This window comes from Tachypleus tridentatus, chromosome 6 (assembly GCF_004210375.1).
Source record: "Tachypleus tridentatus isolate NWPU-2018 chromosome 6, ASM421037v1, whole genome shotgun sequence".
NCBI classification, from domain to species: Eukaryota; Metazoa; Arthropoda; class Merostomata; order Xiphosura; family Limulidae; genus Tachypleus; species Tachypleus tridentatus.
In genome coordinates, this window is record NC_134830.1 from 80,505,657 (window position 1) to 80,533,272 (window position 27,616).

The 27,616-nt window shown below is 31.3% G+C and overlaps 1 protein-coding gene across 3 annotated transcripts in view; it reads left to right on the top strand.

The window, feature by feature from the left end:
• LOC143252898 (adenylate cyclase type 8-like) overlaps positions 1-27,616 on the top strand; it is a 220,061-nt gene that overhangs the window by 65,317 nt on the left and 127,128 nt on the right. The window contains exon 1 of one of the 3 annotated variants that reach the window (XM_076505723.1): positions 949-1,221. The exons of 1 other annotated variant lie outside the window; for it this stretch is intronic. Coding sequence is in view for 1 of the 2 variants with exons in the window: in XM_076505722.1 (XP_076361837.1) it covers positions 18,204-18,241 (38 nt within the window). In the remaining variant the exon portion in view is untranslated. Of the gene's footprint in view, positions 1-948; positions 1,222-18,012; positions 18,242-27,616 lie in introns of those variants that run through there. One more of the 3 variants, XM_076505722.1, reaches the window with a different exon arrangement.

The following is a 27,616-nucleotide window of genomic DNA, read 5'->3' on the forward strand; positions in this document are numbered from 1 at the left end:
GGCTGTGCTGTAAGCTTGAAAGTTCATAATGTTAAAATTCGGAGTCCTATACCTGCGGGGGGCAGAACACAGATAGCTCATTGTGCATTTTTACGTAATTTAACAAATGGACAAACCTATTAATTCATATTAGAACAACTTTGTTTTATGAAAACCATGTGTCACATTTCACTATCATCGCTTTTAGTATTTATCTAATCCCACTATTTGTCAATTTAAAAGTACGTTACTTGATATTTAGATATACATTAATTTCATATACTTCTAACAATTAAATCGTAAAGTAATCCCAATAAAAAACTAACATATATTTCAAAGTTTATGGTCGTCAGTACGTTTATAAATGTTCATTTAGTCTTGGTAATATTCAAGTGCTTTCAGTGTTATGTACACTGTATAAACAGATCCATTTCTTTTTGGTTTTGTTGATGTGCTTACATTTTTATAAAGGTGTTTAATATTCTTCACTCTAAAGCATCATTATTTACTTTGTAATGGGGCTTAGTTCTGACTTATGCTGTCATTAGTGCCTGTGTAGAATGGCATTTCACTACGTTTAGATCAAAAGAACTTTCTAATATAATATAAACTTTAATCCAACGAACAACCAAATTATACATGACTGAAATCTAGCCCCAATCGTAGGGAACATCTACCGTTAGAATTTGCTGATTTCCTATATGAAGGTATTTTTATTAAAAACCTCATCAGTTGAATGAATGTTAAGTCCATATCAACAAAAGTCAAAAATTACTTTTAATGATGTCTGTGAAATGAACTTCAACGCTTTCAACATTATTTTGTCTTGATCAATAACAGAAATTACCTGAAATGAAGTTTCGAAACACTCTCTGCCATATTGCTGACGTTTTACAAGGTCCCTGTATTCTTTTTGTGTGCGACGTTATGATTAATACGCATGCGCATCTTCTCAGGCGATTTAGTTGATGTTGGCCTGCTTCCAGGAGCGTGTGCTTATTAACATCTAGAATTGTTGAGAATGCACAGCACGTGTATTCGTTTGTTGCTCGATTTGAAAATTGTTCTTGGGCAATGTATAAACGCTAGCGAATGGCGTTGGCTTTCCCTGAGAAAAAGCTTCTTGCTTGCCTAAAACCCTCTTGCTTAATCTTCTAACTGCACTTTTCTGAAAACGAAACTTATAGTTTCCGTTTATCTTTCACTGATATCCAGATCGAGTTAAACAACCAATGAAAGAAGGTAAGTTTATTTGTACATGAGCTAAAATTAAGAAAACTATTGTTCTCCCAAAAATTGAGCTTGTACTTCTAATGAAACTAATATATGTCACATTTGTGTAAGGTTTATGACCTTAGTGCAAAAACGTAATAATTGCATGCTTCTGTTTTGTTTTCAAGTAACGGGATAGCAATATGTTTAATAAAACTAAATCAAACATCTCGATAATTTACAATAACAACAGCAGTAGTGAGAACTCAAACCGAGGACGGTCTGATGCGTTTTTAAACACATCGATGCTTACAAAACAAAATATTTTCAATACGTCAAGCCTTGATTCTTCAAAAGCAGCAAACTCAGGTTTTTGATTCTACCATGAACACAGTAGCTGCTCTAGGAAAATGTTTAATTTTATCAGGTTAAATAAAAGACATTTACTTCTGAGCATTTAGTGATAATCACATTTACGAATATGTCGAAGAAAAGCGAGTAATTATTATACAGAAAATTATTTAGTGTTCATAATTTTTCTCAGTATATGTAATTATTGGCAGGAGTGATTCAACATAGCTTTTACAATAGGCTACGAAGAGCCATCTGTTGTTGGGTTTTTTATTACTATTCCTTTCAAGTATCATTGTGTATCTACATTTTGATAAAACAATTCTTACGTCAAGCCATATTATTACAATACAGTTAGAACTATGCGGGTGAACAGACCTCCGTTTCGAACATAAAGGGGAACTGTTATCTTATCTTTATTTACTAAATATAAAGTTATAATGGTGCATAAATTATAATATGCAAAGTAATCTTTGTCTTTTGGTACCAGGATGCTAAATGAACGTCCACACTCTTCACTACAAAGTGAGTAAGTACAAAATATTAGTTTGTCAAAGAGTCCTACAATACAATTCATCGATAATATGAATCCAACATGGACTTGCTGACATTCTATTGTATCTGAATTATAGTGCACACTATCCCCCTCGAATATTACTATTTCCCGCTAAAAGTTGGGTTTCGATACTCGTCGTGGACAGAGCACAGATAGCCCATTATGCAACTTTGTGCTTAATTCTAAACAAACAAGTATTATTTATCTAAAGTTTCCTTTGAAATATATGAAACAAATTGTCAAGTGACGATAGAGTACAATTTTTTCCCGATGTCATGTCTAAGTTCACGGAGATTATTCCTTCTTTATAACACGTGATACATACTAAATATGAGACACTTTTTAAAAACAATGTAATAAATTGCGAAAAAACTGACAATGTCTATCATAATTAAGGTTTGTAAACGATTGACCTGAATAGTCTAATCAAAACGGGGATTCAAACAAACAATTTTTAATGAAATATTCGATCGTAGTATTTGCTGATATATATGAAAACTAGTTTCAATTTGTTGTCATTGTAGAGTTTAAAAGGTTAATTACGGCGATTACAATAAATGTAATCGTAATATAACATACGTACTGGAAACTTATATTATAATTAAGTATCCCCAATTATTTTAGGATATAAAATATCCTACTACAATAGTCAAACAGATTTGACTAGCGGCTGAGATCAACGTCCAAGACCAACAATCTGGAGTAATCTATATATTAATATTAATAGAATTTTTAAAACTATGTAAACTAACCACAATGTGATTGTATTTACAAGAAAAATGAATACACCACACGTCATTATGTACGTATATTGAATATTAGCAATTAGGTTTCACAACTGTAGCTGTGAAAATTCAACACAATTGCATTAGCAGTGTCTCTAAACCTCAGTGATCTTAGCAAATAGCCCGATGTGGCTTTGCTATAAGAAAAACACTAACATACACAGTCTCTAAACCTAGAATTAAAAACAACAACCGCAATAACCCACTGGCTGTATATCCAGCAAAAGCTATACGGTTATTTGGAACTAGAGATTGTATACACACACATTTCTACCAGGGACGTCAGATAAATATGCTACAAATGCTTGTAATTCTCTGTACAAGATATCCAAACAAAGTTAAGCAACAAATGAAAATACTGCTACTAAAAATGTATCTAAATAAAAGAAAATAATTTATGTATTGTTCGCTTTCTTTCTCCAACAAGTCTGAATGTGTCCACTCCAACGCTCAAAGAGTACTCTTAACTGTATTCACCGCAAATCATGTTTAAAGTGTTAAATTCGCTGAATGATTGATGCAATATGAAGAGTAAAACCTCATAATACTTCTAACGTAACTAATTTAACTACGGCGTTAAATTCGAGAAATACTGTAGAATAGTGTTCATAATAAATTAGTTCAAACGATAATCCGATATAATCAATCACTTCTTTACTTATTTTTTTTACATACTGAAAATGGCTTGCATTCGAGAAATACGAACGTTTGTGCTTACGCCTCCTTCTGGGTAGAGCTTTTTATAGCATGAAGTGATAAGACATCTAATTCATATTTTTTAGGCCCAGCATAACCAGGTGGTTAAGGCACTCGATTCATAATCAGAGGGTTGCAGTGGGCGGTGATAACTAGCTGCCTTACCTCTAGTCTTACAGTGTCAAATTAGAGAAGCTAGCGCAGATATCCCTCGTGTATGTTTGTGCGAAATTCAAAACAAACAAACAAACAAAAAATATCTGTTTAAACTACAGATAAATTGCCTTTTAGAGCTGCGTGATAAATATTCCTTATCTAAAAGGCGTAAGAAGAAGCGTTCGTAAAATAAACAGCGGTATTCACTAGTTACATACAAATTAACTTTAGTAGATAGAATATATATTTTATCCGAAATAAAATAGTCCTGGAAGAAAATTTTGAATAGTTAGGTATTTTCTAAAATCAGTAATTTCATCGTAGTAATTTCTAAAATGTTTTTCCTAGTGCAACGCATGTTAGGAGAAACTTATTTATTAATAACGCACGTTGCTATTTCAGCTCTCTTTAGGAAATTTTGTAATGGTAATACCTTACAGTGAACCTAAAAGATGCTGTGCATAAATGCTTTTCAACAGCTTTTCTACAATTTCATTTGAAAATATATAATTTAGTAATTTAAAATTGAATGTATTTTATTAAAACGTTTGCGATGAGTACTATTGTAGAAGCACATATTTGAATACCTTACAAATACGAAACATTATTTTAACAGAAGTTTTAAAATATTAACATGGCCCTATTTTCTCATTTTTTATCAATACCTAACCCATATTGAACAGCAGTCAACACTTCAAATTTTTGTAACATTTGTTTATATGCTTCTTAATATTATTAATCCTACTGTCAATTGAAGTCAATACAACATTAGTTATAGCTTTATATCTGTATGAATGGGGTACTTTATGCTATTTCAAATATTAAATAGGCTCAGCATGGCTCAACTCATAATCTGAGGGTCACGGGTTCGAATCCCTGTCATACCAAACACGTTCACCCTTTTACCCGTTATAATGTTACGGTAAATCCCATTATTCGTTGGTAAAAGAGTAGCCCAAGAGTTGGCAATGGCTGGTGATAACTAACTACCTTTTCTCTTGTCTTACTCTATCAAATTAGGGACGACTAGCGCAGATAGCTCTCGTGTAGCTTTGCTCGAAATTCAAAATAAACCAGATATTAAAATAATTTTGGTAATAACATACGAATCTAGTATGTTACTATATTACAAGATGATACTCTTTAACGTGTGTACATAATAAGCACCACGGCTCTTAAGATTTTAATGTATTTTCCACATATTAACTAAGAGTTGTTTGCAGCTTTATCGTAGGGGAAAAATAGTCGCTTAAAATGTTATGGCTTTAAGTATTGGCATCTTGGTGGTTCAGCAGTAAGGCTGAGTGCTTAAAACGCTAAAAATCTGGTTTCGATACTTGTGATGAGCATAGCACAGATAACAAATTGTGCAGCTTTGTGCTTGATAGCGAACAAATAAAAGAAATTTAATTGCTGAATAATATTTCGTTGAACAACCTATTTATAGGCGTTGACAATTGCCTTTTGAGGTAAGCTATGTGTTTTTTCTATATAAAATTTAACTTTTTAATCAACCTAAAACGTGGTTTATTTTGAGCATTTCGAGATGTTTTGACCAAACACAGTTTTATATTATTAGAAATTAAAAAGGATCTCTTAATGTTATACTTGTGTTTTGTTCCGGGAAACAGTATATTAATAATGTAATGATCAAAATAACTGAATAAGTGAAACTAGCAGAACGCCGTCGAAATATGAACTACGTTACAGCATTACTTTTCTGAGCTCGCGCTTTGCACTTTGGGTGGTAGTGAGTGCGTTATAAGAGTGGTGCTTAAATCCCACTATTCCATTAGACTAGCCCAGTTCTTAGCGATTGGTAGTGTTTGGTGCTGATTAGTTGCTTTCCCATTAGCCTGTAACTTCAAAGTTAGTTGCGGATAGCGCAGATAGCTCTGGTGTAGCTTTGCACGAAATTTTATAAATAAGCCTTTAATAAGCATACTTTCGAAACATTACTTGTACTGTGGAATAGGGATTTTTTGCAAACTTAGAAAAGATTGCATATCTTTAATCTGTTCACACTTTCGTGTATACAATATAACCAAACCGCAAACAGCGTTTACAGAATGATTTAATTCCTACAAACTTTTCATTTAAGTTCTCTCAGATTAACAAGATACGGTGTGACAGGTATGCCACATTTAATTTGTCTGTATTATTTACTTTAGTTGGTTCTTTACATATTTACATAAGAAGTTCTGTTCATGATAAACAGCCATTGAGTATTTTTAGTATATTTATTGAAATACACTACTGCGCTTTCTTCTAAGCTCACCATGCTTTAATATACTATGTCTTTACATCAGAAGGTTCTTTTTAAAATACTAAACATAACTCAGTTTGATAGTTTTCTTTTCTTTATGCCAACTAGATATAAACGGAAATTCAGTATAATTTCCTTTTGTTTAATATAAAACATTTCCTGAGAAAAACATGAAGATGAAAAATTGGCGAGTAAATTACTATAGCGACTACCTAATAAAACTGCGCAGCTGTTGTTGAAGGAGATAGCCTGGATTTAGCTTAAAACGCTTGTCAATGACGTTAGAGCGTCATCTGGACTTGTGTCGCGTCATTATTTCTGATGGACCAAAATTTTTCGTAAATTTTTTCACACACAAGATATAGAAAAGGAAAAAGCACCATATCATTGAATTTTCGTAGTTGTCGTTACCAAAGAAGATATCTTTCATAAAAACTGTCAAGTTAACCAAACAGCGTTTTCTATTAAAGTTATTGAAAACAAACAAAAAACTCTAGGAAAAATCAATTTTCATGGGAAAATTATATTCATGTTGTAGAAGTCGAAAAGTCAGATTATTTGGAACAGGCAGAATTTCCAGTGAAAATTTAGATTGTGATTTTTCTAAGTTCTGAAATTATTCTTAATGTTTAAATACACGTGGTAAAACTTCACAGCACACTGTGCGTCGTTAAGCCCTACTATGGGGTAATTAAACTGGCTAGTATATTTGTAACTATTTTGGTGAATATATTTCCTTTGCTCTGTTTTATTATTTCCTGATATTTTAAAGCATGATTTCTGTGTGTTAGTATGTACTGCTTCTGGTGATTTGGCGACACTGCAATATATTGCATGTTTGCAAAAATGCACAATATACAGGGGCAAAACGAAACGCTTGCAGTGCTACACATTTAAATATCTGGGTATTGTATAAAGCACGAACATCACGTCCTGTCGTGAGCGTAGAAAGACATAAAGCACGATTTGTTACCACAACTAAAAGTAAATAGGAATATGGCTCAATAGTCAGTGGCTGAATAACATTTAAACGCACGCATTAAGCTGTTATTATAGATACTTTTTAACTGCGCGTTGTGAATTTCATACATTTCTACCTTTTTTAAAAAAAATCTGGTATTATCATTTAAAAAATATATCAGTATCACTAAAAATATTTTTAATTACTCAAAAATGTCTGTTTAATTCCACGAAAAAACTTTTATTCAATTTTAAATTGTGTTATAAGTGTATACACCTTCGTTTTCAGTTCTCTTTCTTTAGTCTATCCTGTCTGATTACAAACCAGTTTAGTTTCTTGATTGACAAGGCTTCTTAATTATAACGTAGGGCTTTTATCTAAATACATTTTAAGATCCAACAGTTTCATAAGATTATGCTTATCTACTGTTACAATCGAATTTAATGAAATATTTCTATACAAATCAAAATATATTTTTGTCCGATTTCAAACAATATATTTCATGTTCTCATATTGACAAGTATGAATTTAAGAACATAGAAATGAATAATTAAAAAAACTTAAAGTAGTGAGTTAATAATAAATAAATTGTCCAATGTACTAACACTGATTTTTTGGCAACAGTGTCGGTGTCCTGTCGTAACGTATAAATGGAAGATTAGTACAAATAAGGTGGTGCTTAAATAACTACAAAAAAATCGTGAAAGAATATGTGGGTGTGTCTTTAACCCTGAAATTACCTATTTTTCCTTATGCTGTTCACTAACTATGGGGTCCACGTGCTTCATCATACTGATAGATTCTGTTGTCTTTACGTTGTATCAATCAGTGTAAAATACTGACTGAATTGGTTAAAATCCCTATTTACTATGTAAAACATTTAGTGGACCCCATCAGTAATTATTGGGGTAACTGCAGTATTACTGGTATCTTTTGTATGTGACTTATATGTTATTAGGAACCAACAAGTCACTCATACAAATAGTTTAATTAATAAATTGCTAACAAAAAAGTGTTTAAAAATGGCGACCGTGTTCAGTAATTTTGCAATTAAAATATGTCTAGATATGATATTTCGAAATAAAATAAAATTTTTGCTGTGGTTATATCCTGTTCCTTAGTGTCTCGAATTTTTCGGAAGTGTTAATAAAACTTATAAACATTTATAGAAAATATCGAGTTTATTAATATATAATTTTGCAGTGTTAAACATAACCTCGGAAAGTAATGGTACAATTGTTATTATTATTTTCGTGTGGCATACATAATGTTGTAAGTCAATAAAATATTTTTCTACAGTATATTTTGATAGATATCCCCATCGCTAACTATATAGCTCTCTATCGATAGATCGAACAAATGTGATTTATTGCAACTGCATTAGAATATTCAACCTGAATGGCATATTTTGCTGAATCAAGAGACCTAGTCAAAGACATCTAAAATTCATGTATACCTGTCCCTAAATTTGAACTAATGACCAGACGGACAACAGTTAAACAGCAACTACCACCGCCGCAAGGGCGTTGTCCGTCTTTTTCAATAATGTAACTGACCATTCTTTTATAGAGAAATAAGTAACACTTAACGAGAAATGTAATTTAATTGTAGTGACGTAATGCCAGATAAATGCATTTCTGACTGTTTCGCAAAGTTAACTATTTTTATGAATATGCCTTACGTGAAACCTAAAAAGTTACATTTTATACAAACGAATAAATTAGGTTAATCAAAAACAACTTAGCAAGTAAGTGTGAAAAAATAAAGGGAAATTTCACACATGTTTATTTTGTTATTGATACAAAAATATACTTTGATTTTCAGATACGTACATTCAATTGTGTGCTTGCTTTCTAAAGAATTACCTTAGTGTTCATGAAATGTAGTACAAATAAAGAAAAAATTCAATGTTTAATATGTAACTAAAGTTTATATTTGGATTAGATATTTAAGTACAGTATATTTTCCTAAATTTACCAGTTAACTCCCCAGTGGTACAGTGGTATGTCTGCGGATTCGCACCGCTAGATTCCGGGTTTTGTTACCCGTGGTGGGCGGAGCACAGATAGCCCATTGTATAGCTTTGTGCTCAGTGTCCAAAACAAAACAAAAACAAATCCACCAGTTAATCAGTTTCTTATAGCAAAATAATTAAAGTGTAAATGACGCACAATGATAAAAAGTTTGTTGTTTATTGCAGTTAGGTTTCTTTTCAAGCGACAAAGTAATCTGTAACATCATTTTAACCTTTGAACTACTTTATTTCAAATATACTTTGCACTTTGTTTTAATACCACAATTTAACTAATTTTAACTATGGGGAAGCCAAAGACAACCAAACGTTTGTCCTGTTGAATAAAATATTTTATTAGTTCAATAGAGATAAGCGTCATTTAATTATAAAAAAAAGTGTTATTAAAATCTAATGCCTGAACGTCCATGTGAAAGTTTAAATAAGTTAAAAAGTAATAAATATTCTTTTTTAGTATGCCTTACGCTTATGGAGAGGTTTGTTTGGAATTTCGCGCAAAATTACACGAGGGCTATATGTGCTAGCCGTTCCTAATCTACCAGTGTAAAACTAGAGAGAAGGTAGTTAGTCATCACCACCCACCACCAACGCTTGGGCTACTCTTTTACCAACGAATAGTTGGATTGACCGTCACATTATAAAGCTCTCACGGCTGAAAGGGCGAGCATGTTTAGTGTGACAGGGATTCGAACCCGCGACCCTCTGATTACGAGTTGAGTTGGTCATGCCGGCCACGTTTTTGGAGAGAGAAAAACAAGATATCGTATAATAATAAAAAAGGGCGAACCCGGCACTTAAGTCTAGGTTTGTTCCGAAACAGCTATTGTCCAATATTGAGCTACTGTCAATTGAAAATATCAGTTAAAGTACAAGAAACAATCTCAGGGGATAGTATGTAGTGTCAGTTCGACACAAGCTTCAAGACTAGTGCGGAAAAACACGAACTCAGCTCTTGATTAGAAGACAAGATAACTGAGAGTTATTGTGCCCTCTATTTTCAGATGACAGGCTACGTGTTGAAGAAGCTAAGCTTACAGGCATCTGTAAGATACTTATGTTTGATGGGTAATGATGATTGATTTCTAGAGTGATGTGCACGAGGGACAAAGTGCTCACATGAAACATTCAGAGCAATGTGTCGAAAGAGATATCCCCAAGGTACATATAACTTTTTACTCATTTTATAACCAATCGCATTCAGGAAAAATATATAAAAATGAATATTAGCTTAAGAACAACTAATCTGACTTTCTTACCTGTTTCCGAATTTTTCATCGATTTGACACATTCTATTTATTGAGCTGAAAACAGAAATAATTACAGATTCCATTTGTTTCACTTAGCATATACAAGGTTGTTTATTCGGTGCATTTATGGTATCCAATTTATTTGAAGAATCGTCGGTTCTTCCAAAATTATTTTAAAGAAATTTTCTTTTTGAAAGATTCATCAAATTAAAGTTGCATTTTGAAGTCTTATTTTAATACGTGACATTCCGAGAAGTCCTGGAATTGAACTAAGCCGTTATAAATATATCACTTCTATAACGAAATATTAACCGCTTCTCTGCCTTTAATTTACATTTGGGTTAAATGAATCCATTATAGTGAAACTTTCTCTTCAATGATTAAATGCATCTGGCGATTAGCAAGTAAAAGTTACTACTAATCCAGGCCTGATTTAGGATGCGCATTGAAACAATAATGAGAATCTGTGCATGAAACAAATGGCAAATTGTCTCGTTTTCTTATTTTTATGGTTAAGAGTTGAACGCGACATTGATACTACATTTTTATCAGGCCTTGGGAATGCAGTGTGAAGCTGTAAAAATAGCTTGGCTGTTATTTTAAAAAGTGGAAAACCTAGAGACTGGGTTATAAAGGTTAGGAGGTGTCTAGATGTCCTGAGGCTGTATGGTTGCAGTTACCAGCGACCAAAGGTTAACAGAAGATATCTTTATGTGGAGTTGGTGATCATCTTGATGACATTTACAGAGTGATCAGAAGATGGCAGTAACGGATGACTGGAGATCAAGGATGAAATGAGATGCAGGAATGATGTGCACAAGCACATGGCACTATAACCAGGAAATCGTCGTCATGAATTCTATTTTTTGCAGATGCAAGATTTGTAAGACAGTACTTGGGAAATGATTATAGTATCCCACATGCACAGTCAGCGACTACGAAGGTTAACTAAGCATTGTTACAGGAAACCAATATGTGCCTGGATCATTGTCTTTAACGTATCAAGTAAATGATTGCTTGAAATACGTTGACTCAGAAACATTTGATGTAACGTTTAATACCCGGTTTTAATGTTTCAGCACTCAGTAATGCAGAGCAATTTCGTTACTGAAGCAGATGCGTAGCCATGTTGGGTTGATATTTGAATCCAGTGGAGCACAAAATGACTTTGAGGATTGAAAGTGAAAACCCTAGGTGATGTGAGTCATTTTTTATGACGAGAATGATGTTAGTCATGTACATTATAATGACTATATATAAAAGATGTATTCTAATATATCATTTGAAGTTTGAGAATAACCTCTCATCAGCAACTTTGAGTTTATAAAGGCTTCTTCTGTGGTGAAATGTTTAACATGTTCATGTTAAACTAAATGTACGAAGAAAAGTAATGAGGTTGGAGCTTCTGCACGATCACTGTATATTGTAAATAATTTTGATAATGTTGAAATTTGACCTAATATGTAAGTGTCCCTAATGTGGTTAAGATGCGTTATTTTACTGGTTACAAATCTAATTTGGTAGAAAAATGAAGACAAGTTTCTCGTGGTTTAAATTAACTAGTCTTTATTTTTAAAAATGACGAAGTGTATGCCTTTTAAATGTAAAGACATGCAAGAATTATTATTTTTTAAATATTAAATGAGTTTAAACGTAATTCGCTTACAACACAGGTACCAAAGTAAAAATTTTGATTTGAATGCTTGCAATGTAAGAGTTGAGTTGAAACTATTATTTTGTAACAAAAACTTTAATTTTATATGTTTATTATTTAATTGTATGTAAAAGAGAAAACTTGAATTTTTATGTGCCCTGAATTTGAGCGAAAGTATATTCATGTGGGATTTCATAGTCTCTATTTTGTAAAATTTTAGAGTTAGAAAGCACTGTCAAATATGACCGAAAATACTGAACAGAGAAGGTAATGCTATAAAAAGGTAATACTATATTAAGCTATAACACACCATTCATGTACTTTATACAAAGATATGCGTGCTACGTGCGACATTCAAACTCATTGTTGCTTGGTATCGGCTTCAAAGCATTAAAAATGAAAAACTGAAATAACTGTAAAACACAAATTGTTCGTCCATTGTTCATCTACTTAAACTCAATCTTTGGAATGAGGCTCACCTGAGTTCCTCTACAAAAAGTCATCGAAGTTTTTAAACATCAGGCAGAAAGACTAAAAACTGTAATCTTATTTAACTTATTTACCCTCAAGTGGTAATACCTTAATATTTTTTATTATTTTTTTCTTCTTCTTTACTTTGGAGAACAGTCCCCTTCCCACAAATGTCTGTATGCAGTGAAGGGTGATATAAATGTGGGACGTTGTGGGCCTGAGTACCCACGGTTCGCTCCCCTAATTTCCATTTATATTTGTTTGATTATTTTAGTATTCTTCCTGTGAGATTGCTCAATGGACGTTAAGACTGATAGACAGTATATTCCCACCGCTATGTGGGTTCAACTTCCAAAACCTAAGGTACATTTTATATCCCACATCCTGGGGATCCTTTTGATTGGTCAGCGTTTCTTATTTGTATTTGAGCCTGCCTGTCTTTGTTTATACACACACACACACACACACACATAGATGTTCATCCAAATATGATGAAATTAGTAAAATGTGAAAGCCTCAAAACTTAGCTTTAGTAGTAGAGCTCAGCTATAAAACAAAATAAATGTGTAATCATTCACAAATTAAATGTAAAAGTGAATTGTATGTGTTTACTGTAGTTTTGGAGGAATGCTTACTTTCGACTTTGACTATTTTGCATTGTTCTAAATGCCCTTTTTATATGTGTGTGTATGTATTTTCTTATAGCAAAGCCACATCAAGCTATCTGCTGAGCCAACCGAGGGGAATCGAGCCCCTGTTTTTAGCGTTGTAAATCCGTAGACTTACTGCTGTACTAGCGGGGAGCCCCATTTTATGTATCTTAGTAGTTTTTCTTTCATTTGTTCATTTGTATATTTATTTTTCTGACCGAAGAAATCGGGTTTCTTCTATAAGGCAAATAAACACTGCATGTATAACAAAGATTATTCAATCATCTTTAACATCACGTTTCAAAATGCCATCATCATCACTTATATCAGGTGTTATAGCACAATATTTTATCAGCAATATTTTATGCTGAGATCTCTTTACATCTAACAATTACAGTTCGCTTTTAGTAAATACGAATTTCTTGTACTTGAATGTGTTCTTTGAGTATAATTAACTTAACAAAATATTAAATATATATATATATATAAAGGATTTATATCTCCGGTAAAGTTTGCCCTTGTAAACTTTATTTACGGAACTCAATGAACTTAAATATTCTTACCTGATTCTTATCATAGAAGTGTAGTCACGTAACTTTAAAATGGACATAATATAACGCAAAAACATGATAATGAACTATACAAAATAAGGCCTCTAGTTAGTTAGATGAAAATTAATGTGCTTGTTTCGAAGGAAAGCCATATTAGGTTACCTGCTATGTTTATCGCGGATAATCGAGCCTCGAATTTTAGCGTTGTGAAACAATAAACATATCACTGACTCACAATATATTATTATTCATAAAACAAAAAATAAATACCATCAATTCTAAAATATGTTTCGAAACTGCTGAAATATAAATTTACTTTTAGTTTTCTACTAAAGTTTGGAAGTTAGGTAGCGAGTGTTCACTCGTGATGGCTCGAACACATATTAGTCTAGAAAGGGTTAAATTATAATACAGACTGATCTATAATTTTTTCTGTAGGTGATAAAACCGACATTCTAAGTTATCTTAAAACAATTTTGTAAGACATGGTTTCTTTGTTCTTTGCATTGTGCAAATGTTTAGCCCCCCATTACCAGTTCAGTTATTTATGAGACATTAAACTATAGAAAGAGATAAGTTGAGAACTTGTTTTAAAGAGTTGTACATATGAAATACTCAGACTTATTTTTATTACATTCAATAATTCTGCATAATATCGTTATTTCGTTCGTTGCCTTTGGTTTATTTGTCCTGTGAAGCTTTCTAGCCCATTCCTCCCGACACTGTGGTGCTTCTAATCCAACTTTTGATTACAGTTTTACTCATGAGTACACCACAAAAATTAATTCACAAGTTTTAAATTCACTTTATTCCTTTTTTAGGGATAAGTAGTAATATGAGGGAAACTTTGTTGGAAGTCAATTTGAGTTAGTTCTCTGGATGGTCTAGGACCTACTAACATAAAAAAGGTAGAAATAATTATCTAGGTAAAGATATTTACATATTACAGTCTCTTCCCTGCCATACATAAATATCGCCTCTGAATATTATCAGCTAATGAGTCTTTGATCACCTAATCTAATGTTTCTTAAGAACTTAAAACACAACGACACTAAATGTGTAATGTAAATAATAGAAACCGAACTGTGAGTGATGCAAGATTGATAATACACTTACATGTATCTGTTTCTTATCTGACAATTAAATAAGGGTAAATGTATTATAACAAATTTTAGTTATTATGTAGCAAGTCTCGCACAGAATAGCACACTCGTGAATGATAACTTATCTAGCATTGTAGAATATAACAAAAGTATTTATAACTTAGAGGCAGTTCTTCCTAAACACTCACTTTTACATGACTCTTAGTGGCGCAGCGAAATGGCTGTGGACTTACAACGCTAGAAACCAATTTCAGTACTCGTGGTGGGCAGAGCAAAGATGGTCTATTGTGTAGTAAACTTCAAGCAAGCAAACACTTTTACATTTATCATTCATATAGTGACAAGAAGCGCATTATTGCTTGTCTCTAAAACCATGCCACCATTTGGTTTCCAGAATATAAATTACACACAACAATGACTTGCTCGGTCAAACGTAGATCCAGTTCAAAGTATTGCGAAGTGTTAGGTTGTTAACTTCTTTCATGTTTCATTTACCTTCTGTGAGCTGCGCATGAGTATTAGAAATAATATTAATATTTCGTTATATACACTGAAACAATATTTAGCCTTTCTACGAAATTATTATTTATTCTATTAAAGATAAACGGAAATTTAATTTTGATAAACTATGATTTGTAAACCTGTCTAAAACTGCACATAGGCCTTTTTTTTTCTTCTTATAATGTTCTGAGTTAAGAGTCAGTCATTTATCTGTTGTTTTTTTTATTCAATAAGTTTTTACGGCAGTACAGTGCATTATTTTTCAAAAAATGTCTTCAGAATATAAATTTTTCAATGTATATGATTTAGACTCTTGGTCCTAAGGCTTTTAGTATAAATTTTAGTCATGTACTTTTACCTGATTGAAGTCGATAGTAGAGAATAAACGTACGGTATTTGCAAACCTAAGCAGCTTTCGATTGTAACACAATAAAACGACTTGTCAAGAAGCATCAACTTATATATATATATATTCATATACAATTTCTCCAGTTTATATAGTTGTTTTGTAAACCTGTAGAACCTAGAAAACATCTGTAAATCTCCATAATCAAATAAATTCTTACACTTTCCCATTATGTCCCATTGAGAGTTGTTCGAATAAAGGGACAACAACAATAAGTATAAAAAATAATTTATAAATGTTTAATCATAGCAATATGTGTATAAAGTGAATTCAATACTAGCATGCAAACAAAAAGAGCGTAACATAACAATATGTTGCATTATCAATTAAATATTTAATTTTGCAAACTTCGGGTGAAAAGGAACCTCAAGATTTAAAGAATAAATAAATATCGCAATTTTTAACTAAATAAGAAATCGAAGAACAAGATTTATTGCACATCTAAATATAATAAAATAAACTATTGCAAAATTTGCAAGGGAAACGATAAAATAAGTTCTGGTAGTTGAATTATCAACCAAATAACTATTGGCATAAAGTTGGGAATACATTGTGCATCAAATAACACTGGATTAATTCAAAATGAAAATTAAGATTAGTTCTAGGTGTACCTACCCACAACGTTCTACATCTAAATTTATTTTTATCAGACTGCAATTATTCAGAGTAACTGCAGCTAAGTCTGGAATTACAACGTTAAATTTCTGGGTTTCATTCCCTTTGTGAACATAATGTAAATATATTATTGTCTAGCTTTTGCATTGAAAACGAACAAAAGCTACTAAGTAACCATAGGAAAGCTATTTTGTTACGTTAATACCTATAAGGATGATAAGTAAAATATTCCCTCTGTAGTTAATATTCCAGTTCTCTTAATGCTTAAAAAAATCTATGTTTGTAACATCACAATTTAAAATATGTTCATAGATAACATACTTAGAAGTTAATGAACGTATTTTGATACAGTTCATCACCTAACTTCCATTACAAGCTGTTGGAATAAATATCTTTATTATTTTAATTATGTAGTTGTTGTTGTTTTGAATTAAGTAAGCGTAAAGCTACACTATCTGTACTCTGCCATCCACGGGTATCGAAACACGGTTTTTATCGTTGTAAGTCAGCAGATATACCGCTGTGCCACTGTGGGCTTGTTATTTTAAGTCTACATAAAACAATAAATAAATATTATAACTGATTTATTTTTTCGACATTCTAAGTAGCTACATCCATTTTATACATACTGTTCATTATATCTGCTGTAGTGTATATTATCAACGATTATCATTTTGTCCGTTTCCTCAAAAATACAAAAAGAACTAAATTTTCCAAGAAATTAAATAAGGAGGTTAGTTATGTCTCATAATTACTTAAAAGTTGCTTTTTATTACAAATGGGCAGTAAAAATAATTTAAAATAAACGTGTGTGTAATTGGAAACACAAAAACTGGGTTTCAAAAGCTAAAATGTACAACTTTCATGACATTCTTCTTTTGAGTTTATAAAAATAAGGAGCTGATAACGAATATTTGTGTTTTAAGGACCCAGTTAAGTAAAGTAACACGATATGATGAACAGGATCTACTTTTTGTTAACAGTTCTTTATTATTGAATATTGTTATTATTTATTGTTCCTACGATACATATATATATATATGTTTATCACTTCTCTATAAATGACCTTTATGTAAAAGTATTTGACATTTAGTGTGACTTTTTTATCATTATACTCTTGCTAAACCTTAAACAATTGGTCTTTTGTTAGCAGTTTACTTTTTAACCAAATTCGGTTAAATGGATCACATGTACTAACACAAATTAGCACAAAGACACTTATACACATACTGAGTATAACAATAGTAACTCCATAGGGAACAAACTGTTTATAACAGCATAATTCCATTTTAATGCTTTTCAATTTAACTGTATCTACAGTAAAACAAATATGAAATCATTACCTTTAGAAAACAGTTTTATTTGCTTCTTCATCTAATAATAATAATTCTAGTTGAGATACCCTCATGTTTGGTTTTAGTATTTTAGATGCAAAATAAAAGGTGTTACATATATTTTAATACATTTAATCAGAAATAAGAATACGAAGATACGTAGATGTAACTCATTTGTAAATTACTTATGAATGTGTAAAAAAATACGTTATTCCTGGAAAATGGCACGTTTTGTTACACACTGTATGAAAAGAAAAATGTGGCAAAAAATTTTACTTTCTGTGTTAACTGTGTTATTATGTTAGATACGGTCAGTATACTACTATATAGAACCCATGACTCATTCATGCATGTGTTTCTTGCTTTGAGATTTTAAGTACATGCACATCTACAAAACACGTACACAAATGTTTTGCTGGTAACACGTGCTCAGACCAACAAAACCTTCAAGTTGGCAACAGAGCATTGTTGATTATTCGGTCGCTTATAGATTCTAACGATTACTGACTCAGAGCGTACATCGTTCTGTTTTTTTTTATGTGATGATAAAAAAAGCACGTCTACAAATATTATAACTGTTTCACTTTGTATTAGAATATTTCTCGCATTATCAATATATTTTCTTCGCAAAACTACAGGGAGCAACAATATTGGTTTATAGGTAAACTTTGTAGAAGATGGACCGTTATGATAAACCTTACTCTGAAAAAGTTTTGTAAGTATTTATTTATTTGTGTAACTCCATATTCAATGTATCTCTTTGCAGCTAAAACGAAAATTTGAATTTTATTAAGCAAACTTATGAAAATAATTTTGATTTTATAAAATACTTTGAACAAAAATGCATTTGTACCAACGAAGAAGTCATTTCCCCACACAGAAAGTTCAATTACAGTAGTTTTCTACATGCAAAGCACGCGTCAACTTAATAAATAATACAACTAATTTATGTTGGCTTGGAAATACATTACTGTCTATACTAAAATTGACTTTACATAAGGATTTGTTAACCAGTCAATTCCTAAAAGGTTCGTATGAAACTATTAGTTTGTGTGTTTCTTGCCCAATTACTATCAGTGACGTCCTTCACGGCCTAAAATATTTTTACTTGTATATTCGTGAAATTAAACGAAATATTATATATTACTGTTTAGTCGTTTCTTAAATTACATTTTATCATTTTACAACATTATTTATAAATTGATTCACACTTGTTGTTATCTTTTAACTATTGTCTATTCCTTAGTATTATTTTTGGTCATTTGCCTGTTACATGTTATGTTTAATTGTAAATCAGGATCTATCCTGACGCTACTTCATTACAGTATCGATTACAAGTGCATGAACCAGAACTAACTGTACATATTTTACAATGTATATGTTAAAGGTTATAATTATTTAAATAAGGTAAAGTACATTTGTTAAAATAACGCTAGTTACAAATAGAACTTCGAATACGCATTACTTGTAAAGGCCTGTAGTTTATAAATTTCTCAAATCTATAGAAGTGGAATTAGATTTATTAGTTCTAAGGTATTTTTAAAATACTGCAGAGATACATAAATTTAAAAATAGCCAGTTGGAAATTTTAATATATTCTTCTTGTTTATATTTTTAATTTTGATGACGTGAGACAAGTAGATAAAAAAATAGTTTTATTTAAGTTACCGAACAGTTGGATTACATCCCTCAGTGTATATCTGTGGACTCACACCGTGAAAAACTGGATTTCGATACCGGTGGTGGTCAGAGCACAGATAGTCCATTGTATAGCTTTGTACTTACTTCTAACTAAAAATTAACTAAACTTGGGATTATAATTTAAATAAAATTTAGTAATTAGATTAATGTAGTTTCTGATTTATTAATTATTTAATTACATAAATTAAGTAAGAATTGTGCAATGAGTAGTTTCATCAAGTTGTTTAGAAAATTGCCAATTTTATTTCATTGTTAACTCAATAGTTTTTTCATATTTTTCACTCAAAGGATTAATTTAACTAAGTTATTTATCCAGGTCAAACCCTGAATGGATTGTGTAATTAGACTGAAGAATTATTATTATTATTATTATGAAGAAATATTTTTCATATTTTTTACTCAAAGGAATAATTTAACTAAATTATTTATCCAGGTCGAATCCTGAATGAATTGTGTAATTAGACTGAAGAATTATTAGGTCCTCAACCAGAATCAACAGTTGTGTTAGCAGTTTTACTTTTTTTTAATCACTTTAGTAGTTTTAGTAAGAATCTTACCAGGATTCAACAATTTTTATTATGTTTTTTTGTAGACAACTTTTTTACTCACACAGTACATAAAGGTTTTACTATTTATTTATTTTTAAACAGAACGTACAGTTATACAGTTTGGGTTATTCGGAAAATAAATTCATCATGCTATTCATTAATATCAAAATATATTTAATCTAACTTGAACGGCTCGTTATATTATCATGAGCTAAATGGCTAGGTCAGTTCGTTTGGAATTTCGTGCAAAGCGACTCGAGGACTATCTGTACTAGCCGTCCCTAATTTAGCAGTGTAAAACTAGAGGGAAGGCAGCTAGCTAATCATCAGCACTCACCGCCAACTCTTAGGCTACTGTTTTACCAAAGAATAGTGGTATTGATCGTAACATTGTAACGCCCTCACTGCTGAAGGGGCGAGCATGTTTGGTGTGACGGGAATTCGAAATCGCGATCCTCAGATTACGAGTCGAGTACCTTAACTACCTTGCCATGCCGGGCCTGGTCAGCTCGGAAACCTCAGGGTTCATGTATAGCTATTATTAATTTAAAAGCCCTAACAAGAATTAAGCCAACGAGTCGCCTTATCTCTTAATGGAATAGAGAGATTAGGTATTATTTGTATAACATACAGCTGAATCCTCGGAGTGAATATAGCAGAATGTCAAAGACTCTAACTCTGTACCTTCTGATCTATAGTTTGGCACCCCTAAAAACTGTATTGTGATTTTTATTAGTATTAATTTACTGCACCAAGCTTCATAAATTTGAAAATTACACTAAGTTACTTACCAAGAATAAACGTTTAGAATTAAGTTATAGTACAGAGACTGAATGATGTAAAGATAAATCCCGTTATTTTCTAATAAGTTGTGTGCTGTTCCTATCTGTACAGTGATGACGCAAGTAAATTAATATAAAAATTTACCAAACAAAACGTATCCATTAAAGTGTTGGCTGTAGACGTGTCGTATGATAAAACTTTGAATAATTGTATTTTATCCTGGAATCTCTTGATATAAATTATGTAAACGGCATATCCAGTGTGACACGTTTAAGCAGTTTTATGTTATTATATAGTTATACTTAAAAGTTGCAAAATAGATGTCACTGGTTATACATAATTCTCTTTACAGGTATAATCATAATAACGTGAACATTTTTTTTCACTTTTTGCTTTCTGAATCAGTGTGCTCTGTAAACAAATGATGAGTAGTAGTAATAAAAGACATATATACGACATGACTTATTTCACTGATGCAATTGCTAACAAATACAAGTTAAAACAAGGCTCGATACTTTTTCAGAAGAAAACAGAAATAAGTTGACTCAGTGCTGTTGTTCTTGTGATATGCAGTACAATACGATAAGAAGACGTGAAGTACTTTAGTAAAGTGGGCCTTGTGAACGACCTGCTAATCCGGCGCGTATAGGAATGTGAAAAATAAAGGAATAAGAAAAAGTAAAAAAAATATCGATAAATCAAAGCAGAAAGAAGAACGGCAGCAAATGTGTTTACCTATTCACATATCAATATATATCAAAATGTGGGTTTTATTTACAAGTTGATCAAGATTTACAAGTTGTGTAAGAAAGTTGTGCTTTACGTGTCATTTCATTTAGTTACACAGTTTCATAACAGTGACACATTTTCTAATGTATATTTTGTAAAACGTTGATATTTATCACAAAGATTTTTGTTTAAAGTTGTATAAATTTCACTGTTTGTTTGTTTTGTTTTTATTCAAAACAACGAGCGAATGTATGAAATGGTTTTACCGGTATTGGCTTAATATAATGATTACGACAGTATATAGTGCTTTTTTTATCGAATACATCAAATACTTATATTTGTCTAACCCTTGAAAACAAGCTTCTATCTTTACCAGTCTCTAAATATGCTGAAGAACAATATACAACAGTTTAGTTCTTAAAGATAAACATTAAGTATTTAGCATTTTCACAAACACAGTTAATTTTCATTTAAGCGATAAAAATAAGTGATAAACCTTAAAATATAACTTACTAGAGAGTAACTTACAAAGCTGAAAGAGTCAAACAAGACATGCGCAATTCGTTCTCACACTGCCAACACTTTAACCACAGTACTTGGATTGATAATGACAGACTAAGGTCTGATACTAACAATGATAATGGTTCTGGAAGAGAATAAAGTCTGAATCTGAATCAGTTTCACAGCCACGATACTCTAATCAAAGAAGGAAACCATAGAAACTACCTCACTTACTATAACATTGTTTGCTAAAATACATTCAAACAAACATATCTTAAACAAAATATTCAAGGCTCATAAAATTTAACAATATTGCATTGAGGAACAAAAAGTGGAATCTCTTTAATTCGCTATAAGCAGTGTAAGTAGGATGTAGTATGTGGTAGACAATTTTCTGTGTTTACGTGGAAGAATATAAGGGCACAGATTTTAGTGTCAGCGGTGTAAATGTTCTGTTAATTCTATCAAAGGGTTTCTGTTTCAACTAATAGAATATGCTAAATGTAGTGAACCAATAGTTAACACATCTGACCTAGAAGAAAAAGAAAATTAGTGGATGTTTGTTTTGGAATTGCACACAAAGCTACATGAGGGCTATCTGTGCTAGCCGTCCCTAATTTAGCAGTGTAAGACTAGAGGGAAGGCAGCTAGTCATCACCACCCATCGCCAACTCTTGGGCTGCTCTTTTACCAACGAATAGTGGGATTGTCCGTCACATATACGCTCCCACGGCTCTTTCATGAAATTATAACTGTGATTGTCTTATTTCATCTTATATTTTTATACATATATACTTAATATACCATTACTGGAAACATTAACATTGTTTAAATGAATATCTAAGACTGTTAATGAGTAAAGCACCTAAGTTTCGCGAATATCGAAAAATTAACTGGGAGAATACTAGAAACGTTTTGATGCAATCACAGTGGATCGAACAGGGAGAATAATCTATTATTTTTTAAAGAAAGGTTACGCCTGACACTTTTACAAAATAGTGCGTCAAAAAGATAACAAAAAATCCTTTAAAATGTTTACATTAAAAAAAACATTTCATAACACCAGCAGACAAAGCAACTAATAACTTTGAATTTAGTTGTAAAGAATTCTGTGTTGCTGCAAGGTCGGTTACAATTTTCAAACATTTCCTTCAGGTAATTATTTCTTATATTTAAGTAAATAAAAAAACATTATAAAAATTACAAGTATTAAACCATGCACAATTATCGAAAATTAAATGAAAGGTAAACAAAAGTAAAAATCTTTCAAGTCTAACTGTGTCAAGATGTTTGATTTCAGTGATCTTTATATTAGCCTACATTTGAAATCAGTGAAAAATTTAAGTCTGCCGTAAAAGAATCTTTTTACAATACTGGAAAATTAATGATTTTTCATAGGTAATACTACATGACTTTTATGATAACATTCCTCATAAAAACTAAATCGTAAAAAAACATAAGTCTAATAATACACTTTTCAATGAGACAAAATGTATGTGACGGGTGATAGTTTCAGTCCACAAAAATCAGATTTATTTCTTTTTGAACTTAAATATCAACATACCACACAACATCTCAAGAAAGACTACCATTAAAGCTTAAGAAAATAAAATATCATACAGATACATCTACGACGTAGCAGTGCCAAACGTATCAAGCTTTCTTAACATTGCAAAGCATAAATAACTGCACGACAGATTTCGGATACTTGGAAATACTTTGACGAAATCAAGTACAACACACTACCTCAATCAAAGCATAAGTGTTATCAATGAAATATTTTCCTTCAAGGATTACCATCACTTAGATTTTTAACTTTAAAGTTACAAATTTTATGACAGAAACATCCAAAAGAAAATGTGCTATAAAGTACACCCATCACAACTCTCTAGATTTGCTAGAATCTGTTGGAATTTATGAAGCTTTACGTACTGAGAGAAAACTAGAATAATAACACAGACAGCTGTTTTAACAGCTTACCCATGGCATTTTTTTTAGGTTTTGCAATAAGTATAATTTATTTTTAACTTAAACGTATAACATTTCTTCCGTTTACATACAATTTTCAATAAAGACATTATGAAAAAAATATTTTACAAATTAAAGTAACTGCTATGAATTATGGAATTAAGAATGAATTATGAATAACTTCATCCTAGCCTAACATAATCTAACAAACCGAAGCACCTTTCAAAGTTCTAATTTTATTCAAAGATAACATAGGCTTTACTAAACTAGTTATTCTACATGGTGTAGTCGTTGAATCAGTAACGATCACATAATTTACATCGTCGCTATGGGATACAAGTATAAAGATATAAACTGTTATGCCACTATTGAGACTCAAAACTATATTTTCTGTCTGTGATATTCCACAAATTCTGTGATAACTTTTCTGAAGTTATCTTTTCACTTTTAAGTACTGCTTACCTTTGGTTTGTTATTTTTGTAAATCCTCTTTTAAGGCAAGGTCGCCTTTAAGACACTAGTGGATTATAACAAGTAGAATTTGTCCATTAACACGAGAAGTTATATATATATATACTCCTTCTATGCAATTATTCTATGGACACTTAGTTTGAACTTGCCACATATTAAATAAGACGTAAGCTTACATGAATTTGTCATTTGCAGAATTGAATTTCGTTTGTTCATGAAATATGTTTGTTAATTATAGCATTGGATATATTTAATATATGATATCGGTTTATTTTTTAAATATTAACGACTAGAGTGGACAGGTATGATATACATGATAATATAAAAAGCTTTAAATGTGAAATTTCTGTTTCTGTGCTGTTAGTAACTCACTAAACATGCTCGACCTTGTAAGGTGTTCTTTGGATAAAGGCCAAAAGCCCCACTAACAGTAAGGATACCCAATTGATGACCTAAAGCAGAATGGCTCTTGGTGATTTTATTTTAGAAATAAAAATATTTCTTTTAGATTCAAAAGTTAGCCCTTGAAAATGTATAATACTTTCATCACATTAAAATATTAGTTACCTCTACACTTATGTGTCAGTAAAAGGCAGAATGGACACTCATGTTGATGTTACAAGAAACTTAACATTACAGTTTGACCCCCTGTGAAAAGTAGATAGCTACATAAATCTCATTTTAATCCAAAAAATGATAGAAATATTGAAGCCAAATTAATGGATAATATTTTACCTAAAAATGATAGAATGATAAGAGATAAATATTTATATACTTTTATTTTAAAGTGTTACAAAATGAAGTTATTGAAGTCTTTATAAAGTCCAAACCCACTCTGAGCAAACATACAGCTTTCCTAAATTCGAGATTAAGGGACGGCTGAAGCGTTAACTTGGTATCATTTCTGTATCTTTGAGCAATAGAACGATCGTATCGCTCTTGTTCTCTTTTTATGTTACACAAATGTGAGAGAGAGAGCTTGTGTACCATAAACTGATTCTCTATTGAGAAAAGATCAGACCCGAGGGAAATCTACTTCAACTGTGGTGTTTGCTTATCTCTCCAACGTGTTTGTATGTCGTATGCGCATGCTCAAAAAGCGATTTCACTATTAACTGTGCAAGCAATATTTGGTGTTCAGACACCGTAACTAAGACACACATTCTTTTTCTCGAATAATTCATTATTTGTTAATTTAATATATATATATGAAATCTTTCTTTGTTATAAAAACGTTTAAGAAAATCTTGTTTAAATCCACCTTTATTTAGTGATACTTTCGTAATATTTTATTTCGATAGATTTACTCATCTATCTGGATAATCTCTTCGAACATTTGTAACAAAACAATTGATTTACTGTTTACTATATTGTACAATATTTTTAGATGCGAGTAATGCACATTTGTATCTAGCTAACTAAGCTCACACATATACATATATAGCTATTTAATGTAAGATAGGCTAGAGGATACAACCACAGTGATTAAAAAATCAGTAAAAGACTCGACGGTCAAGAAGCTGTCAAAGAATGTTTTATTTCCGTCTCCTGATGGAAGAAAACTACACTCGTTTTCAAATGGTCATCGATGTTTCAAATGTATATTGTCATCGAAAACAACAGTTTTACTCGAAACTATAATTTTTATAAAAATCATATGAACAATATTCAGAAATTAACTCTGTTATATAACAAGTAGCTTATGTGTGTCACCACAGAGGGGAGATATGACGTGTTACTAATTGTATTACGTAATCTTTTCATCCTATTTACTTAAGCCTTCTTACCAGAAAATTAACTAGAAACCTTTTCCTATCACATCGTTATTTAATAGACTGTGGATTGTTTGGAAAATTTATTTTTATGAATTAGTATCTCAGAATCTTGTAAATCAGGTTTAGGTTTTTGTATTTTTACCACTGTTTGTATAAGTTAAAAATAACTTAAAATTTACATTACTCTTCAGGATACACTTTAGGAACTACAGTAAAGCAAATTTTAATCAAATTAAATCAAAAGAGGTATTCTACATACAAAGGATCTTCTATTTATAATGAAAAACTATTATAAGCGTTGGTGTATGCTATACTGTTTACGTTTAGGAAATAATTTTGTACGGTTAACAGGATATTATCCTAACACGTGAATACTTGAGAATGTTTTTTTTTTTTTTTTTCCTTTTTAACATTAAAAGTTAAGAGTTTAGGCTGTTCTTCTCACGCGAAATTTACTGAAGGGTTTTATTTTCTAAAAGTATAATGTCAACCTGTTCACCTTCTAACCCATAATATTTAAAAAGAAAGATACTTTGATTTTTAGATACCAAATAATGTTATTTTTTCTTATATTTTCTTCACAAAAAGGCCTGAAGTTAAGATGTTATAAAAGAAATGAACATTATAACGCTTTTTCTACTTTTCTTTTTGAAATAAAGATACTTTTTTGATTTCACATAAGCTCAATATTCTACTTAGCACATAGGTCTTTAAGAAATTACGAAATTAATCCAGCACATTTTCACAAGAAATGGATAACACATAATGTAATGTGTAAAATTCTAAAAGCGTATAAACAAGTCTGCATGTTTTATGTGTGATATTTAATAACGTCTATAGAGTTTAGATACTGTCAGATTAGTCTTGACAACCCAGGCTTCGTGCGTTGCTATGGCTACTGAAACTTTTAACGTTGTTCCAGAAGAATCGTCACTCTTAATTACAGTGTACATTCGATAAGTTTATATACGTTTAATATGTTTAAATAAGCTACGCTTGACACCTTTACACTTAATTGTTTTCTGGTGGCAGGAATGAAAGACAAAACTAAAAAAGTGAGACTGTTTTTGCTATGTGTAAATCAATCATTTTAACTGGAAGCAATTTCCGAAATCTACTGAATGGATGACTTTCCAGTCTAACTCAGGTTGAAAAAAGTAGCTTTTTATCTCGGGAAAGTTATTTCCATGTAGAAAAATAAAAATAATGCTCTAGCCAAACCATTTCTGTACACCTAGTATGTGTAGTTATTCAGGTATTTTCAAGCATTGATTGTTCTATATTAAACTTCATCAGTAATTAGCTGTTCACATTTTAAAAGGCGGCAAGATCCACGGTCTTGAAAAGGGAAAATGTAATGAATTAGAATGTTATTGTTTACCACAAGCTCGGTAAATAAAACCCATTACTGTAGACGACTGCCTGGTTTATGACTTACAAAACACCTTGAAGTGGAAATTTTCTGGTTAACCATTATTATTACTAAGCATAATCTATGTTAAAATGTTCGAGTCACCTATAAAAAACTGATCAAATCTTAAAAGTTAGTTATAATATCAAAATCTGATAAAAATAAATATGTGTTTTGTCTTCTACCATAAGTTATTATGTTTT